Source organism: Leptinotarsa decemlineata, unplaced genomic scaffold (genome assembly GCF_025532065.1).
Source record: "Leptinotarsa decemlineata unplaced genomic scaffold, Ldec_3_MD MMD2_tig00002159_RagTag_RagTag, whole genome shotgun sequence".
NCBI classification, from domain to species: Eukaryota; Metazoa; Arthropoda; class Insecta; order Coleoptera; family Chrysomelidae; genus Leptinotarsa; species Leptinotarsa decemlineata.
The window spans coordinates 5,448,020-5,468,544 of NW_027412574.1; the positions used below are offsets into that span (position 1 = coordinate 5,448,020).

The window sequence follows — 20,525 nt, forward strand, 5'->3', positions numbered from 1 at the left end:
TTTTTAAAATAGTTGTTCCCAGCGGCTTTGCCTGCGTTTAATTCGGTTTGTCACATTAAGTTTCGTGACAGACCATTTCAAACAAATAGTTACAATATTTTTGTATTAACCCTGAACTTCAGGTTTCCAACTTAAAAACTGACGAAATTCAATACAATCTTTGAACCCCTATTTTTCCCCCTTGGGGTGGAAGTTCCTGATCCCCTTTCTTGATGCTTATTCAAGCTATACAAAGAACCTACCTGCATATTTCAAGATTCTAGGTTCAGGAGATTCGGCTTTGCATTAATATAAGAGCGAGCAACAGCTGGTAATTTATATTTTTCTTCAAAAATACAGTAACTGAAAAAATATGCCAACTACACTAAGTAATGAAAAGCTTCGAGAATCGAATTATGTAACCTATAGCTAACACAACTAACTAACACAACCGTCAACGACGTCTGCCCTCACGCGTCTGCCCGCATTCGGGTCGCGTTCTCGGCGATGGCGCTTTATTGCTTAGACCGCCTCTCTACCGGTTGGCTTACTGCATTGCGTCAGGTTGATCTTATCGTGATAACTTTTAGACGATTGGTTCAAATTACTTAGTTAGTGTAAAAGACAAAGTTTATCTATATCAAATATTGAAAACAACAATTGTATCAATTTTTATAATAATTTGACAGGTATTCTAAAATATGCATTGCAAAAAAAGAATCCAATTCAATTGTATTTATGGCTCAGTTTTGCATATAGTGGCTACCACATAAGAGGTAGATATATGCTACCACGGACTTTTATTTAGAACTATCTTACCGCACATAATCTGCATGAAACTACAACGGTATAGGCAGATCACGCCAAGATGGCTATCAGAGATCAAGAATTTTTCCGACAATACTCATCATTATATTATGATCAAAAATACACAAAACCCTCATAAATTGTAGCCTATATGTTATTCTGATGTATAAGCTGTATTTATGTAACGGTTCATCTGAATCCGTTCAGTCGCTTAAGCATGAAAGAGCCACAAACATATATACATACATATATACATCCATACATACATACATCCAAATTCACAAACTTTCAAATTTATTTTAGTATAGATTATTTGCTGGTGTAGGACAACTGGTTCGAGTGATTAGATGATTGTGGAGACTTACATTCGAAACGTCGTGGTTTGTAACCTATTTTAATGTTTTTTTTTCATAATTCATCTTAATTGTAGATAGAGGAGTTAATCAGATTTGTAAGATTTTGTAGATACAATTTGAAAATTTACATAATAATGGACATACAATTTTGCAAGCTGCGACTTTTATATTCCATAATATTCACCACGGAAATGGAGAAGGATGACATAGTAACAAATTGTTACTATGTCAAATTCAAATTCAAATTGTTCAACAACAATTGTTGAATTGTATCTACTTGTCAGTTCGATTCAGTGATTCTTTGCAAAACAGTAACTGTGTTCTTTGTGCGAAAACTCCAGTATGCCTTTCGCGTTTAGTCCAAGTGATTGCATTGATATGTTATTAATTTTTGGGGAATGTCAGAAAAACTGCCGTCAAGCACAACGTCTATACCAAGAACGTTTTCCAGACAGACCCATTCCGTCACGATTGACTTTTTCGAGAGTTGTAGAAAAATTGCGAACTGGGTCTTTTCCTTCTACTATAAAGCATCGTCATCATACGAGATCTGTTAGAACTGAAGATTTAGAGATCAATGTGTTGGCTTATATTATTATTCATCCACATGTTTCTATCCGTACTCTTGCAGAAGAAGTCGGTGTGAGTAAATCTAATGTACAGAGAATTCTGAAAGAAAATAAATACCACCCATTCAAAATTCAGTTGGTACAAGGTTTGAAACCCACGGACTTTGAACGACGACTTGAATTCATTGCTTGTATTCAGGTAATATTACATGAAAGTCCTAACATATTCAGTCAAATTTTGTGGAGCGATGAATCGCGATTCCACAATAATGGAGTTGTGAATCGACATAACAGTCACTATTGGTCTCAAGAAAATCCCCACTGGGTCCGCGAAAGTAATTTTCAAACTACTTGGGGTATTAATGTATAGTGTGGACTGTTCAATGGCCGCATCATAGGACCTTACTTTTTCAATGAAAATCTCAATGGATTGCGATATTTACATTTTCTAGAAAATGATTTGATCCAGTTGATGGAAGATATTCCCATAGCAGAACGACAAGGAATTTGGTGGCAACAAGATGGTGCTCCTCCTCAAAATTCACAGGTTGTTACTGAATATCTGGATAGAACGTACCCAAATAGATGGATTGGTAATAAGGGTCCAATTCGGTGGCCGGCTCGTTCCTCAGATTTATCACCGCTTGATTTTTTCCTATGGGGTTATTTAAAAGATATTGTTTTCACTACTCCCCCTTTGAATGTGGATGATCTGAAAATGAAAATTCGACTAGCGTGCAGTGATATTACGCCTGATATTATAAGAGCGACTTGTACGAAAGAAGTGATTCGACGTTTCGAAGCCTGTATAATATCTAATGGGCATCACTTTGAACAATTTTTATGACTTATTTCTAGGTACCATTCTTATGAAATGATTTATCAAGTTATATTATTTACATTGTTATTAATTAAAGATTTATTTTCGAATACATCTCTTTCAATTTAGCAATTGTTTTATATTCAAAATGATTCCTGACTGAATTCCACAACTCAAAATTGAAACCATTACTTCGAACACCCAAAATTTTGACTAATTTTCATGTGATCTGATGCAGAGAGAATAATTGTATGAGATATTTTTAAAAATAATAGTCGTTCTCAAGACTTTACATTTCAAGCAATAACTCAACAACGCCGTAACCGAATTTCAAAAACCGAACATGAAATGATATCAGAATTCAACGTAGCATCTGAATATGTAATGATATACAGGGCGTTCTATTTTAAAAAATGGAATTTTGGTCTGTAGCACCTACACCAAACACCCTGTATATTTAAAAATTATATCAAAATAAATCTCTCATGAACTCCTAAAACTTTTGTATGAAACATTTTTGTGTATCTCTTTCAACAAACCACTGGGAGTGTATATATATATATATATATATATATATATATATATATATATATATATATATATATATATATATATATATATATATATATTATCATTCATAATTCGTCCACCCACCCGTATCAGCACAAAGTAGCAACATGCAACATTCAACAGTGTGATCCACAGACAGATAAATGTTCGATTGTCAGATGCAAATTTCAATAAAGAACTGAATATAATAAAACAAATAGCCGTCAACAATGATACCAGTCTAATACATTATCTATTATCGAAAAAGTTATACAGCCAAGCTTTGAAGGAAGTTTACCCAATTCGAAGAGATGAGGATAAAATTTATAGAACCTTAACCTTCTTAGGCCAACCCACTACAAATATTTCAAATTTTCTGCACAACAAAGACGTAAATATTGCTGTCAAAACCAACAACAACTTAGGCATGAACATTAAGAATAGCAAAGATAAAAATTAGGTTTCAGAAAAATCGGGAGTGTATAAATTATCATGTGGGTCATGTCCGATGTTTTACATAGGTCAAACTGGAAGAAGGTTCAAAATTAAGGAACACATAAATAGTTTTCAGAATGGAAAAATATACGGCATATACCATTCATTTGATCACAGAGGGACATGAGTTCAATCATGAATTCACGCCCCTCCATTTCCTGAATAAAGATTTAAAACTTAACCTGTTGGAGAGTATGAAAATAAACAAATTTAAAACTCCCAATATCTTATGAACGATTAAACTGAACTGAATAATTCGCCATTATTAAATATGTTTATTTCCAAGTAAGAAAAGTTGAGTATAATTACGGTATTTTCGAAAATTTCATTTATTCATATAGTTAATGAATTCATAACTGATCTTTTCAGGTAGACTGATTCATTAGAGAATAGGCAAACAAGTAGGTAATATGTTAGAGTATGATATGGTTGTAATTTAGAAGTAACGCTTAAGAAAGTATAGCGAAACACGTGTCGCGGTTTTTGTGAAACCCTTTATAGTGAAAATCATACAATAAACTGTATTAATGAGTTATATTATATTTTCCTCAATACCTAAGTACGCATTGTTTTCGATATGATTATTTCTCGAGTGAATACGACAATGTAGTTATTGGAGCCGGAAATTTGCGTCTCTCTTGAAGTCATGATTAGTGAATCAGAGCCTTTGAACAGTTCATGTTTAAAGTAACCATTAACTATTAGCAGAAATTCATACTTTGTGACATTAATTATCTTGTTAGTAACGTTAACTTAACTTTTTGTATGGCTATATTACAACTTTTGAAAGACGACCAAGAAACTATAGATTTTATGAAAATACATAGAACACTGAATAATCATACTGATAGCATTATATGTAGTTGGTTGATAGTGTTATGCCGTTGAATGAGACAGAGTTACGACCATTTCTGAACACGACTGATTTCTGATCTAGTTAAAGTTCTTGAATTCTAGATTGAAGATAATTCCTGTTACATTGAATATAATCTGATCGATTTCCGATCCTCAATTTACCTTCATATTGAACTGGTTACTATCGAAATAAAAGAATACCTGTCGGACTATAGACTAGTTGAGTTACTCATAATTCTGAAAGCGGCACTTCTTTTCATGTTTTATCTTCATGCATTTTTTATGAAGTACGTTATTGATTATCATTTAAATGAAACAGGGGCATAGAAAATAAGCCTCAGAGAAGAAGTTTCGAAAATTTTAAATTCGTATTTCACTTCAACGTATCATTATTATCGATCGTTATTTATCTCGTATAATCTAAATTATACGAGATGATTTCAACGAATCGTATCTGAAAATAACATAAAAAAATAATCACAGTGATACAGCTAATTCTACTTCGATGAAAACTTCATCTTGCATCTTTATGGTACTGGTATATTACAGATATATGAACTGATGTAACTTTCTCTCTAGAGTAGTCATATGTGTCAATGCCAACTTTGACAACATGATTGATAGCTAGTAAAAAAATCTTCAGTACTCTTTGTAGGAAGGAAAATGCTCTGTTCTTTTTTATTTGCTTGGGCAATGACAATTACTACAACATGATCCAAATGCTGAACCAAAAGTCAGTTTTTGTCCAACACTATTTATCCACGTTTTACCAACAAGTTGAAGACTCTTGTGTAACGAATTCTTGGCTAGGCTTCGCTTCGGCTACTGATTTAGTGTAGCAAATTGAAGCTTTTGGAGTTCTGTGAGTAACGAATATATTCCTTATTATTCGTCCCGACATTTCACATGATATTTGATGCAAACTTATGTTACTTTTTCAATATTTAAAAAACATTTGTATGATTGGATCTTCTATAGTAATGGAGCTTTGTTTCAGCTTTGTGTCTTTATGTGTGTTTGTGTCTATATTCTGATCCATCTAGGATACATATATATTTTTTACATTTGGGAAATTATTTTTAATCGTGGGCTGACAACAAACTAATATTTCAAAATTACTGATTTGTTCGACCACTTAACCTCACACAAGCTCAACATTATGGAATATGCGAAGAATACAGAAGATGAAAAAATACAATAACAGGGACTTTTAACAATTCAAGGAACTGAAATATTTGGTTTATTACACAAAAAATTCTTATAGTAGTACTCAAAACTAATCACATTAATTTTCTTGAGTTCTTTTGGTATACCGTTGTACAACTAGCCAATTTGGTAACTGAAGGACCGTTTAAAGAATTCATGATGGTGAATTGGTGGAGTTTATAGACCTTCAAGTGGAATATTGATTGTACGAACAAAAGTTCGAAATAAAATTTTTCAAAATAAGTAAAACGGAATCTTCGTTATGATTATTCTGTGAAATAAGCACGCTGCATGTAGCTCATTACAACCATTTTGTTGGAAATACTTCCTCCATGAATGAGAGGTGAATAGGAATTCTGAATCTTTTGGATTTCATGCTCATATGTTTTCTCTAAGCTGAATCATCAAAGTTCAGGGAAGATAAAACTAAACTATCACTTAACATTATTCTTGTTGCCTCTGTATGAGAGTTTCTATTCCCATATATAATCTTAAGAATTCCATAAGTCACTGTCACTGTCACACTCTGATATCTTCCCCTCAGATAATTATTGAAGAATTCAACACGATCTTCAGATATTCCTATAGTGTCGAGAATTATCAGGGCTGTACATAAACCTTTATCTGGAGCTGTGAGAATATTAGGAGGTTTTCAGAAGATTTCTGGTTTCTATTGTGTTTCATGTTATCTTCAGGAGTTGTTTATTTTGAGTTGTTGTTCTCTATAGAACAGAATGATAAATAGGAGGAAAGAACTTGTTATTATTCCGGGACTCTCATAGTCGGTCATTAAAAGTACCTATTGAGTGAATAATATATTCATATATTTGACATTCAGATGACACAACACAAACTATTTTTTACTTGAAAGTCAGTTTTAAGCTCAGTTCAACTTGACATATGCTTTTCCATGATGTGGTATATCCTATTGTTTCAATGAAAAAATCACCAGGAAATATTAATAGTGTTACCTGGGAAGTTGAATATGGATTTTCACTAATAATAATTCAAATTATTCAGTAAAAAAAATCAGTAAGGAAATTCCATACTGAATTGTACTGAAAAATCAAACATTTCTAAAATTTATTTTTCCATTCTCGACAATGCAAATTATTTTCTTCATCAAGTCACCAGCGAAACATAAAATGTGTGGTCGACTTGATTGTTGACTTGCCATGTTGCCAGTTTTGAAGCTGTCAAGCGGCACGACGTAAAACATGTTTGGCTTCGGTCAAGAAAGCAAAGAAAATATTCGCCAGGAGATTGAACAGTTGACACCCGCGAATACCAGGAAATCGAAGTCAAGCGTATGGAGGCAGTTTACAAACTTTTGCGCAGGAAAATCGTATAATTTCGATAGAGCGGATATACCTGTGGACGAACTGGCGCTTATTCTTGATGACTATGGGTTCAACATGCAAAGAACTACGAAGACTACAAGGAGAGTGTTATCAAAGTTTTATGGAATTCCACAGCCAAGCAGGAATATTTTTTTGAAAAGTATAATCGTAAATTTAATCCATTCTCTGACATAGAATTTTTGAGCGCAAGAGCTGCAAAAAATTCATCTGCACTATCAGCAGACGAGCTGAGAAAAATTATTGAGCATTGGGACGAAAACACTGCAGAAGAAGTTTTTCCACATTGCTGGTCATTGAATATTTTATGGAGGAAATTGACAATTGAGGGGAACTAACAGGCCGCATTGAGTATAACCCGGTTTTCTCCAAGACCACCCAAGGCGGTTCAAGAAAATGGCTGACAGTAAGTGCCCAGTGAGACTGTTCAAAACACTAACAAGCAAGCGGGGCCCTATCAAAACGAAGCGTTTAGTTTTGACGCCACATCCAAAAGGCTGGTACAAGAACAGTCCAGTTGGACAGAATACAATATCTTCCCGATTCAAATCCGCTGCATTATTGATTGGTATTGATGTTAAAAAGATCAAAATAACAAATCATTCTGGAAATAATTGACGCAATGAGGTCTGTTTCAACTTCGGCAAAGACAATTCAAAAATCTCTGAAACAATAACAAGCAACTATGCACTTCCAATCAACCTGCCATAGTTTATAATAATTGCGTATTCTATATAAACAGTAATTACAATAGTCAAAATAAAATAAATAATTAGATTAATTATCACTTGTAACCATTGATATAAAATAAAAAACTAAAAACTCATCAATTTTTTAGTTATTTTTCAACTACTAGAAAGCTAGCTAGGCAAATATAACAAATTTACATTGCGTCGAAGTTTCGATATCATTCTCTGGGTATGAATTATAAGCCTGTGATAATTCTGAATTTTTATTCGTTGTAGTTGCATGAAAATGGCAACCTGAAACGTAATTTAATATATTCTTCTATTTTATATCAATTTTGGATTACTACAAGTAGTAGAAAGTTATAATTTTATCAAATTTAATATGCATTGCAGTTTCGGTACTGGCCAAGTAATGGCTTCTCAGACTGCCCTTTAAGATATTTTTCAAAAACTACACCTCTTGATTATCTCCACAAACTTGTAGAGATCAAATCGTGAGGTGTAGTTTTTCAAATTATTATGGATCTTCATCAAGTAACGGCCGAATCAATCAGAAAACTTTAAGATATTGTTTTCTACTCATTGTAGTTACATGGTAATGCAGTTTTATAATGAAATATATTACGATATTTGATTTTTTCATTTAATTCAGGATATTACAAGTGATAAAAAATGAAAAAAATTTAAGTTTTATAGATACATACTTAGAGGAACATATTAAATAATAATATTCAGTTTGTCTTCGCCTATAAACTGTTGATTGTAGTAGCTCAAAAGTGCTATTTAGGGACAAAAAATATAATATTCTTTAAATTTATAGTTACTTGAGCTTACTACACTAAAATTATGATTTTAGTGTTTTTTCGGGAAGCTGCATAAACAGATTCACAGTGCGTCATAGCTTTGGCAGCAATTATTTAGGTCTTCAAATTGGTAATTTCTACTCTTTGTAGTTGTATGGAAATGCCATTTGAATAGAAAATAATTCATTCTTCAATTTTACAGTTTTGAGTAACTACAGGTGGTAAACATTTTTTTTTGCGTTTTTATTGATGTGGGTTATGCGCGCTTTAATGGTATGGAATTCATAACCAGCGTCAGCAAGCATCAATCATAGGAGGCTGTGATCATTGTACTTTGACAATTCACAACATCAAAAAAACTTGTGTTTAGTTGCAATAAAGAATATTGCACAGCCAGTAAAACCAACAAAATTCTATGTTTAAAAAATAAATTGATTTGAAAATCATACAATATTCAAAATATGGGTAAAATTGTCTGATGTATTGATCAATCATCGTACCATGACTTATTTACTCGCATTAATAGAGGATTGTGGCTCCAACTTGAGGAAAGACTTTTTTTTCCGAATTGTCCACGAATATTTGCATCTAAACTACGCAAAATTGAAAGTACTGAATGTGAAAAAGGTGAATAAATTAGTATCTAAATATCATATTCATTTCATTATACATAAAAACTCAATTGAAAACATTCAAAGTCCTGCATTTTCACCATTAAGAAGAAAGAAGGTGTTCGAATAATGTAGAAAACATCTTAGCTTTGTAATTGAACTGTATCAAAACTAAACATAATATGTTATTGTGTAACAATGTGTTATTGTAAACGTCAAAAAATTACAGAATCCCACGGGAAAAAAAAAATCCATTAAAATACTCCCTTTGCCATGGTGATTTGTCAAAATAACGTATTTTGATTGGTTCAAAATTACAGGTGCGGAATTTTCCGAATAATTCTGTGGATTGTCGAGTTTTATCAGTCATCCCGAAAAATCAATAATACAAACCAAAAAAAAAACTATTCTGAATAATCTAGAACTTGATTTCTACCGGTAAAGTTTGAAAAGGTGATTTATTATCCCTAAATAAAATGGAATATCATCCACCGTTAAGTTGGAAATTATGGTGGTACCTTTAGTTAGGTAGAGTAGTGTTTGAATTAAGTTTTAAAACTAAACTCACCTTATAACGCTTGTCGTTCCTCCGCAGCCACCTCCGTCGAATACTCCAGACTCTTCCAGTCGGTTTGCAGGATTGTCCAGCGTCGGCTCGGGCGGGTGGAGCTGCAGGGGCGTCGAATCCGGGCTGGGCGGACTCATAGCGGTGTCGGCCATTTTGGGGGAAGACCGGCTCAGAAGATCAGCTGATGACGTACTAGTGTCGGCGACAGATTCGCCTAGAAGCGGACAGATACATTGCCTAGAATCAAAGTTTGCTGATGGCTGCCTACTCTAGGTTTATTTAGGGGTTGATTTGCTCTTTTTCTGGATTCTTTGAAGTGGTAGTGAAATTAAAAAATACATAAAAAAACATATTGGATGTGTCACGTCACAGTGACCAGCAAAGAGCAAAAATACATTTTATACTATTTGGTTTCCAAATGAATTTATTCATTTCAAGCTGAATTTGACCAAAGGCATAGGTTATGTTGACTTTGAGGGTCGTCGTGGTTTGTGGGTTATTCGCATACACTTACGACTTAAGACAAACTCACAAGAAAAAGTCTAACAGGCTCAAATCGCACGATCTTGGTGGCCAGTTAACATACCCTCCACGTGAGATAACAATGCCCTCAACTCGCTCGTGGAGGATATCCAATCTAGCATGATCTGTGTGGCACGTAGAGCCCAATAAATTTGGTAATCATCGACCTACACTGCTCGCTGTTGACAGCGATGGCCTGGCCAACGTTATTTTCAAAGACGACCGATCGACCGATGGTCGATCGTTTACTGAACTATTGGACTCAAATTCCTCCACCACATTGCGAATAGTTCTCTCGGTAGGACGATTATGGCGACCGTAAAAGGGCCGAAGCGCGCGGTACGTTTTCCTAACAGAATACCTATTTTGTCAAAACAATTTTATTATTTGCACGTCTTGTTGAATGCTATATCCGTCCATGGTAGATTGGCAAATCAGAATGAATAAATGACAATCAATTCTAGCTTCAACAAGATAGCCGTTATCAATTGTCAAAGTTCATAAGTCCCTGTTGGAAGACTTTATATATTAGTATTGAAACTATTAATGCGATCAGAATTCTAGTTGTTTTTTTAATGAACACTGATTTACTTGTGTTAATCAGTTTCCAATTAATTCTTAATGTTACTTCGCAACTTTTTGAAAATTGTAAAAAGCAGAAATTGAATATGTTATATTAGTTATTATATATAGATAGAAATGTTATTGAGTTTCGTGGAATAGAAATGTGAAGAAAAGGTGATAAAAATGGGGGTGGTTATGAAATATTATATGAGAGACTTAAATTCTGTCACTAATTCTACTGGCCGTGTGTGAGAAAATTGAAGCCAGATGGCAGAAAAATAAATCATAACCTGCCAAAATTTTGGTAATTTTATTTATGAAATTCAATTTTACAAAATAAGCTATGGTCATGGAGGTCGCATATTGATGGGGACATTCTTCCAGAATCTGGTCATATCTAATTTTATGTATCTTCAAAATGCCATAGTTCCATCATATCTGATTTGCGATTATTTGAAAAAGAAAGCGCCCAGAATCGAAATACATTATGACCACTATTCCATTTCATACAATACTGTTAACGTAAACTACTCAAATACATTTCATTTGTACTATACAAATATTCTTGAACCTTTCAACTTCATTTACTCCATCCTTTTTAAATATCGGAACAGATGAGCATATGTTAGCTCAAAATAACAGCGATCTAAAGTAGAGCACATAATTATACCGAACGAAAAAATGAAAATATCAACTAGTGTGAAGAATGACTGGAAAATAACCAAGTGATTCATTGAACTCCAAAGGCCCTCTGGAGATTTTAAAACCGTTATTGAATTGGTCATAGCCGTTACTACGAGGTAGGAAATCATCATCTAGCTTTTCCTAATACGACTAATTACCAGTCCGTGCAAAGCTTATTGTTAAATCATCTGAAAATGGAATTTTTAACAGGCCATGATCGACTGTATTGTCAAACATGCCCCAAACTAACTGACTGTTATAAGGAAACAAGTATAGCTGAGGCACCAGTCAATCTAATAATAACACTGATGATTTTCAAACAAGACTCAACCTCTAACGGAAGCAAGAAACTCTTTGGAAGGTTCGAAATAGATGAACATTTCAACCTAGCAGACCACTGTTATAATATTCATGCAGTCATTGTTCACTGTGGTTCTGGCGTTGAATGTGGTCATTATTACGCCTTGGTCAAAGAAGAAACGGCCTGGTATAAGTTTGACGATAGTCGTGTCACGAAGTGTTCTGGTGATGCATTGAAATTATTGGATCCTCTGGAGACACCCTACATTTTGTTTTATGAGAGAGAGGACATTGTTAGATCAAGATCTTCAGATGATGTGGTGCTGCAGGTTTTTCCGGGTTTTCCTGCAGCTGAAAAAGCAAATGCGCCACTGGAATCAATGAAGTCGCCCCGGAGCGCCAATTAATTTTTATTGTTGTATTTATTTTATTTTTATCGTTGTTTTATATAGATATATTTATATCGTGTAATGAGAAATAAAACTTCCTATGTTTTTATACTACTTTTATTTGCTTAAGTTCTCATTTTTCATTACAAAATTTATAATAGTGACTGTTCTTATATGAAAAATTCTCAATTAGAAGAAAAAATGATATTAAACTACTGTCTTATACTATATTAAACGTATTCATCCAGATGAATCAAAATATGAGAAATTCGTAGCAAGATAGATAGAGATAATCTTACATTTGACAGAAATCCAGAAGAACTCTATTGAATACATGTCATCAATAGCTGAGGGACTTAACAGAAGAATCAACGGATACACTGCGATTGCGGTAGGAAGAGGTAGTTTTCAAGAAAAAACATTCAGTGACGCTGAATCATTTTTCTAGTTGATTGCAAATGGTGCTTGTGTTATAGCTTCACCAAGAAACTTTTGCTAACTTGCAGATAACGCCACAAATTTGAGAAAACAGTGGTCCAAACGTTCAGATGTAGTTTTCAGTTCTCAAAAGAAGCGAAAACTCAATGTGATCACTGCCAAAAAAGGAGATCACACTGTTGAAACTGATTCGACGTGGAAAGCCTTTACACCAACGTTCCGGTCGAAGAAGCACCCGACATGATACGGAGGAAGCTATCCGAAGACGGGGACCTGAAAGCTAGAACGAATTTACCTATAGAAATAATTATGGAATTACTAGGATACAGTGCACGAAACTGTTATTTCCAAATGGAGGAAGAATTCTTCACACAAGATGAGGGACTGCCAAAGAGATCGCCACTTTCACCAGACACAGCCAATATGGAGTGGTTTGAAACTCTGGCCATTGAAGAAGCCCACAAGAAGCTTGGTGTCTGGTTGAGATACGCTGACGACACCTTCATAATATAGAACCATGGGAACACTGAACTAGACTCCTTCCTGAAACACATCAATAGCGTAAGAATCAAGACTCTATTAGACCGTGCTTTTGGGCTCTGTAATACGAAGGAAGGGCTTGAGAAGGAACTAGAAATCATCAAAAATGATCTTTAACGGAATGGCTACTCCAAAGCGAAGGGGGAACAGACTTTAGCTAAAAGACAGCAGGAGCCTCGCGAAGAAGATAAGCTGTCACAACCAGTGCTTGCCCTACATCAGTAGATTATCGGAAAGAAAAAGAAGAATTGGATCCAAGTACGATATCAGAACCTGCTTCATATCCGGATACACTATCCGTAGCAGCCTCACGAAAACCAGGCCACCTAACGCGGACTGTGATTCCAAGAATTGCATTTACCGGAAACCCTGTGAGTGCGGAAAATCCTATATTGGTGAAACTAAGAGGCCATTGAATGTTCGCATTGCCGAGCACAAGGAACATACACAGCGAGGGGAAACCAGCAAATCAGAAATACTAGAGTTTGGACCCATCAACACAACATCGAGTGGTCCCAAGCTGAGATCTTACACAGGGAGGAACATTGGTTTAGGAGGAAATTCAAAGAAGCCGCATACATGTTGTCCAACAATGTATTCAGCCAAGCTAGCGTAGAGATACGCAACATATGGAAACCCATAATAAAGCGAAAAATGGCCAACTCCCGCCAAACGGTCCTCTCCCACTAAACCGGTGAAGCGGAAAAAGGAAAGTGGAGATAAATGAAAGTGCTCGAATGAACCATAAATATTCATCTCCCGTAGGAATTAGTCCAGTCATCACCTGAAGATGATTGTGGATAGTAAGAATCGATACGTAGTGAAGTAACTTTACTTGGAATCTCTTAACTTTTTATTTTCATTTTTTGTTCAATTATTGTTCTATTTTTACTGGTATTCATTTTACTGTCATTTCACATCAGGTTTTCTTGCTTAATATACCTAATTGTTATTTTCAGCTATTCATTTTTAATTCTTCCTTTGTATTAGTTCTTTCACGGATTTCAAATAATTCTATATAATATCAGACAATGGAAATTTGAACTAATGAAATTCATCATGAAACATTGTCAATCACCTTCAAACAAATATTTGATGACCAGTTTTTATGACAACAAAAAAAAGTTCTTCTGAAAATGATTCCGTTGGACGCAATGTTTTGTGTAACGAGGTTTCCACATTCACTTTGGAAATTGAAATTGAATGGAGTCGAGGATATTAAAAAAACTCGAATACACGGATATGGTAGTTTCACGAAAAAGAAATAACTGTAAAAAATATCTTTTAGAAGTATTGCGTACAATTAAAATATATCTTCACCTGAACAGACTGTTTACATGAATGACTGAAAGAAATATTCCTATTCAAAGAATCTGCCAATGAACAGTTTTTTTGAAAGGATCCAAACCTTACAGTTTACTGTAAAAAGAATAAATTCTTATTAAGAAAAATGTTTTTTGAGTGAACTTACAAATAAAGAAGCATCAGTTGAGGAATGAAATATATGCAACACATTTTGCAACAACGAACCCAAGCATACCAGAAAAAATTTGAATTGTTTTCGTTGCGACTGCCAATGCGAATCGAGTGAGAATGAATTGCCATTCATCAAGACTTGGTATGTTGCAACAAATTGTTGTCTTCGTGAGGTTCCATCAAAGAAGAATTGGTTTTTGACATGGAAACAGAAACCAAGGAAATAAGCACTCAACTCACCGAGTGACGACTGAAGTATGGTAAACTTATAGTAAGATAAATTAGTTGTGATGTATTACATTTTTCTATGACAAAACACAAGCACTACTGGTAAATCCTTAAGGCGCTCTCAGAGCGGTGCCGGTGCGAAAGTAGCAACTCACATAGGATTTGAATCGCTGGAGATTAAATCCATTTGGAAAAACGTTCTCAGGAAGTTATTTCCTCATAAACCCAGTTCTTCAGATGAAAGAGTTCTTGAAAAGTGAAGTTCTAGGTGCACTGAGTTGAATTTCAAAACGATGAGCAGCCACAATCCGTCGCGTATTTCTGATATGTACCGCTCTTGGTGGAATCAAATGTGTCAGGTCACTTGAACACTTCCCGTGTTCAAGTGACCTCTTCTATAGAAGAGATTAAACTCTCTAACCTTTCTTCGATGTTCCAGACTATTGAGGTTGCAAGTGATGTCCTTGTCTCCAGTCAGGTGGAAGGCTCTTCAACTTTAGGGTATGTTTTTTTGGCAGAGCTCCAAATATGAGAACAATACTCCAAAGAAGGTGTGATCTGAGCTTCATAAAGCATCAAAAGTTGCTGAGGTGTGTACAGTTTTCTGGTTCTGAAAAATGTTCAAAACTTTTGAGAAGCAGCCTTTGCAGTTCCATCGACATGATTGTGCCCAGAAAACAAAGTTATTGAAGCAGAAAGCGGAATTGTCTGACCTGACATTATATCCCGTTCGGAGACATTTATCTTCTTGGAGAAAACCGATGTCAGGGTTTTTGTGGCATTGAATTGAACCTGCTCACTTTCACCCCGATTCGAGTCAGTTTTCGTAGAGTTCACTTCTTTTTAGAAGGCATTTAAAGTTCAGAATGGTTCAGTGTTCTGTTTCAGTGTGTTTCATTACTGGTGCAAACAAAAAATGAAAAGTTACATAATAGTGTGGACCGTATTCGCCAATTTGTCTAAAGTTGGCAAGTTGGTTATTATTTATATAACGAAATTTGTAGTAAAAAGTCTCTTAAAATTTTTACATTGTCGTCAGTGCATTGATAGCTTGTTTTCTGATAAAACCAACCCTAATTATGCTTTAATATGGGTTGAGGAAAACGGTAATTTAATTTATCCCTCTGAAAGGTTGTTAAAATTTGCGAATTATGTAAAAAAATAATCAGATATCCCTTGAAATTATTATAAACTAAAAAAAATTGTGTCAGACTCAATTTTGCAGGTGTTGGTATTTTTTCTACTTTGCCGGTTCATCAGTTAGATAACTTTCTGGGGACAAACCACATATTAGAATTAACAAGAACTATTTCTGAAAAATATACAGGGCGCATCAACGATAGGTGGGTGGACGATAGCTGCCTTCCTATTTGAGATTCAAAAAATGTTTCGAAAAAAAGTTGTAGAGATTGATGAAAGCTATACTTGAATAATTATTAATCATATACAGGGTGTCCAATAAATGTTTGTGGAAATAAAATTCTCCAGATAGTTTCACTCGATTGAATTTCTTGGACGGAGTGCTTCTCAAAAATATAGGGTTGTTTGGATTTATACCGGGTGGTTCAAACGTTATAGAGAAATTTATGTCAAAAATGGGTTCATTCAACACCAAATATATCCTACTCGATCAAATGGAAAGAGAAAATTTTTCAACCAAATATCCTTGAGGATAGTATACTTTTATTTCGTCTCAATAAATTTACCGACCGGCTTTTTTTCTATACAGGAATAACCAAAATTCGTGATAACTTTTTTCTCAGTTTTTTCTAAATAGCACACCTTGTACATATAGTCATCTCAGATAAGTCTATACTATGAACTTTCAGAAAATGTAGGTATTGACCACTTCATTTCCATCGGAAGTGTATCTAATTCTTGAGGAAAGAGTCATTATCCATCTGAAATTTCTCCTCGAACTTCGATTATTGTTTATCTTGTAAGAGAGCAGAAAAATCTTTGAATCAACCTACTTCCCTTCTAATTTCGTTGGTTTCTCGCATTAAGCCAATGCTCAACCATAATAGAAACCAACGTTTTGTTTACTCTTTGTGCTTTACACTCTCTCTGCTTCCTGAAACATCTGTTTCGAAAACTCTGGAATCATCCATTCATTGTATTAGGATATCGTACTGCATTTTATTTTACTGGATGAGAGCAGCTTATGTAACATCCATAGGGAATCAGGTCATAGGACCATATTTCTTTGATGATATATCTGATATACATGAAAATATCTGTCTATTAACTATTGAAACATAGCTTGTACTAATCCGTACAACTATTTTCCGAAACTTATTTTTAAATCTATGCAGCTATCGTTTGTAAATATGCAGCTTTCGTTGATGCACCCTTTATAGATATTAGATTCCATTTTATAGCGAAGCAAAATGATTTCAATGAAACAAAAATACAGCTTTACAATAGATCAATTCTTTTTAAGGGACAATACATTTTTACATTTGTTCAAGTAAATATTTAACATATGGAATGTAAAACCTATTTCTACCATTTACTTTAGATATGTATCGATAAAAATTAAATTAGGGTGTTATTGTTTTGATATGTTTTTAGTTTCATTCAACTCTTTACAGCGAGCGCCAAACGTGATGGCGAGCCCGCCTCCATGCACACAAACTCATTTTCAATGTAACCCCCACTACAGCCCTTGTTATACATACAAATGCTATGTGCAGAGGCGTATCATTACTTGTCCTCCAATGCTGTTGGCGTTTGACATTTTCTGAATAATTAGTGTTGCTTCTGAAAAACTGTTATCGCCTAACAATAAACCAGTTATCAAGAGTCAGGCACGTGAAATATTTTTCAAAGTGTTCAATGTGAGTCGGATACCTCATCAAATATAAAAAATAAAACATCTCTGGCTACAGGTAACATTGAATAAATTTAACAATATCTCAACACACATCGTTATTTTGTATTAGGTATTTCAATAAGAACCATTGGAAGAGTGGTTAAAGACAGGGAGCAATTAATTTTTGCAAATAACAGAGAAATAAAATTTTCCACCTCAAGAAAAAAGCGACCTAGAAGAGCACCAGTAAGTGCTCGGAATAATCCGATAGACGGATTATTCAACACAAAATTAATGACGTTTTGGGAATTGTGGCTTCCGAAACATTTTTTTGTAGAATTTTAAAGAAAATAGGTTTCAAATGGAGAAGAACTGGAAATAATAGATATATTTCAATATAGAAAATGAACATTAGAGAATTGAGGATCAAGTATTTACAAAAATCAATTATTTTCGTAGCTAACAGCGATCAACTGTGTTTCTTGATGAAACATACCTGCATAGTGGACATACATCTTCCAAGAACTGGACGGATGAATCACCTAAAGGGTTATTTAAAAACACTGCAAAGGGACCAAGACTCATTATTGTCCATGCAGAAGGTGACATCATTCAGAAATGAATTCTGAAAATTATGTTTATCCCAAATTCACCAGTGAATTCGGCAGTCGTGAGCGATAATGCTCCATAACATAACATTCAAATTAATCCAGCATCCTACACAAATTCTAGGAAGGCTGACATGGTGAAGTGGCTGCACCCCTAACATGCTCAAACCCAAATTATATGAGTTAATCGAGATAAATAAAAATTATCATATAAGATAAAAATTTGATGAGGTTCTGATGAACACGGATATAACGTTTTGCGACTTTTACCCTACCATCCGGATTTGAATCCCATTGAACTCATTTGGGCTACTGTCAAAAACAATGTGTTCCAAAAGAATGTAACTTCCAAGATGGAAGATGTGAGGAAACTGGCGGAGCACGAGTTTGATCAAATCACTTCCGAGGAATGACAAAAGTGTTGCCAACATGTAGTAGATATAGAGCGGAAATATTAGAAAAATGAAACAAGGCGAGTACTATTTATGATTTTATATTTATATTCGAACTAAATTTGAGTACGGATCTGCCTATGGCACCGATGCCCCTTAACGCACTTATGCTTTACTTTTACGTGCCTATAGTCTTAGTTATGCATTTTCCCTGTCCATATCTGTTCGCGGATTTTTCAAGAATATGAAGCGTTTGGGGAAATACGGTTTCATTCTAATCTCTACGTGAATACTACATGTTATCTATAAGCACATTTTTTCATGTCTCCGACTTTGTGAAAACACGCAAAAACCTGGTTCCTTGAATTTCACTCGGGGAAAATTTAATCAAGCTTTTTTGGAAACCAAATTGCATTAGGTGTGCTATGTTCCGGAATAGAATTGGGTATATTCCGATTATTAAGACATTTACGAAAACATCCTATTGAATACAATGAATACTGCTAAACCCGGACACGAACAAATGTCGTTAACACGATAAACATCAAGCTTACCATCACTGCTGCAGCGTGAATCCACTTTTCTCCTTTTCAGTTTCAAATCTTGGAAAAGGCTCATTTTGTCGAGCTCACACGGGGTCCGCGTAAGGGTCATAATTCCTGAAAGAAAAAAAAGGTAGTGCTTACTTGTACTTGATAATACTAGATTGTAATGATGGAAACGCAGAACTGGAAATCGTTTTGTTTAATAAATTACTTCACTGCTATAAAAATGTCTGTTATGGGTCGATTATATTCATAAAATTCAACTCATTTGAAATCTTCCCACCCTAACTTTCTGCGATGGGAATTGAAAATTGAGTATTTAACACAACTTTACTACCATTTACGTTTTACTATTAAACTACCTTTTGATGTGAATTAATTGGAGCTAATGGCTAATGTTACCCCTAATAAAGGGCTGGAAGGGCTACAAATAGTCCTTAAAAGTGTCCCCCTTGACAATAAAATTGATCTGCTTTTTTCGATTCCTCATATTGTTTACTGGAAGGAAGATATTAAGGGTGAGAAGTTTTAAAATTGACACCCTGTAAAGTGATTTCAAAGTATTACGATTCGAACAACTTTCAAGAAAATTTTCATTTATGGAATATAGTTTTGTATCAGAAAGAGAGTTCACAAAAGAGTTGATTGATTAGGACTCGCAAAGTCATAAAACAATTGCCAAATAAAACTGACCAAACGTACTGAGATTAGGTAATAATAATAAAAATGATAGGAGCGCTGTAAATGTTTTTAGTTTTTTTAATGCTCATGTACAAGGTGATGTTCATATGAATATTTACCCCGAAGGTTGCAACTTTTGAACTACAGGGTGCTAAGTTTTGAAGAAAAAAATAGTAACCATGTTGTGACTATATATTTTTGTTAAACGTAATAGGCATTTTCAACATCAGAGGGATTTTTGGAGAGATGAAGATACACCACCTATTTTTTCTAAAGTAAAAATAAATTTTGTTATGATCATTTTTTGAAAGCAAATTTGGCCTCCAAATTAATTTATTATGATGTACGGTTTCCACCGTATATCACCGTACATCACCAATTATTCATGTCATGTGAAATTTCGATATTGAAAACAAAAAGGGAAAAATTTTAAATATCCCAAATATTTTCAAATGAATTTTTTCTTTCGTTTCGTTGAAAGAACCCAGATTTTTCTTATGAAAATGGGGAAGTAAAAATCTAAAATAATTTTTTCCCAATAAACCAAACATTTGTTGAAGAAAAAAAGAAAGAAAGAAAAAACAGTTATGTTACTGAAATAATGAAAATTCAAAACTAGAATACATTTACTTCTTTGTTCAAAAATATATGCAATAATGTAAGTATTTTCTAAATTTT

The 20,525-nt window shown here is 34.3% G+C and overlaps 1 protein-coding gene across 5 annotated transcripts in view; it reads right to left on the reverse strand.

The window, feature by feature from the left end:
• Positions 1-20,525, reverse strand: part of Hr4 (nuclear hormone receptor 4) — a 236,092-nt gene that overhangs the window by 53,529 nt on the left and 162,038 nt on the right. For 4 of the 5 annotated variants that reach the window (XM_074177114.1, XM_074177112.1, XM_074177113.1 and 1 more), the window contains 2 exons: positions 19,176-19,280; positions 9,666-9,879 (listed from right to left, as the gene is read on the reverse strand). In XM_074177114.1, coding sequence (XP_074033215.1) covers positions 9,666-9,879; positions 19,176-19,280 — 319 coding nt within the window. Of the gene's footprint in view, positions 1-9,665; positions 9,903-19,175; positions 19,281-20,525 lie in introns of all 5 variants that reach the window. The other variant, XM_074177115.1, reaches the window with a different exon arrangement.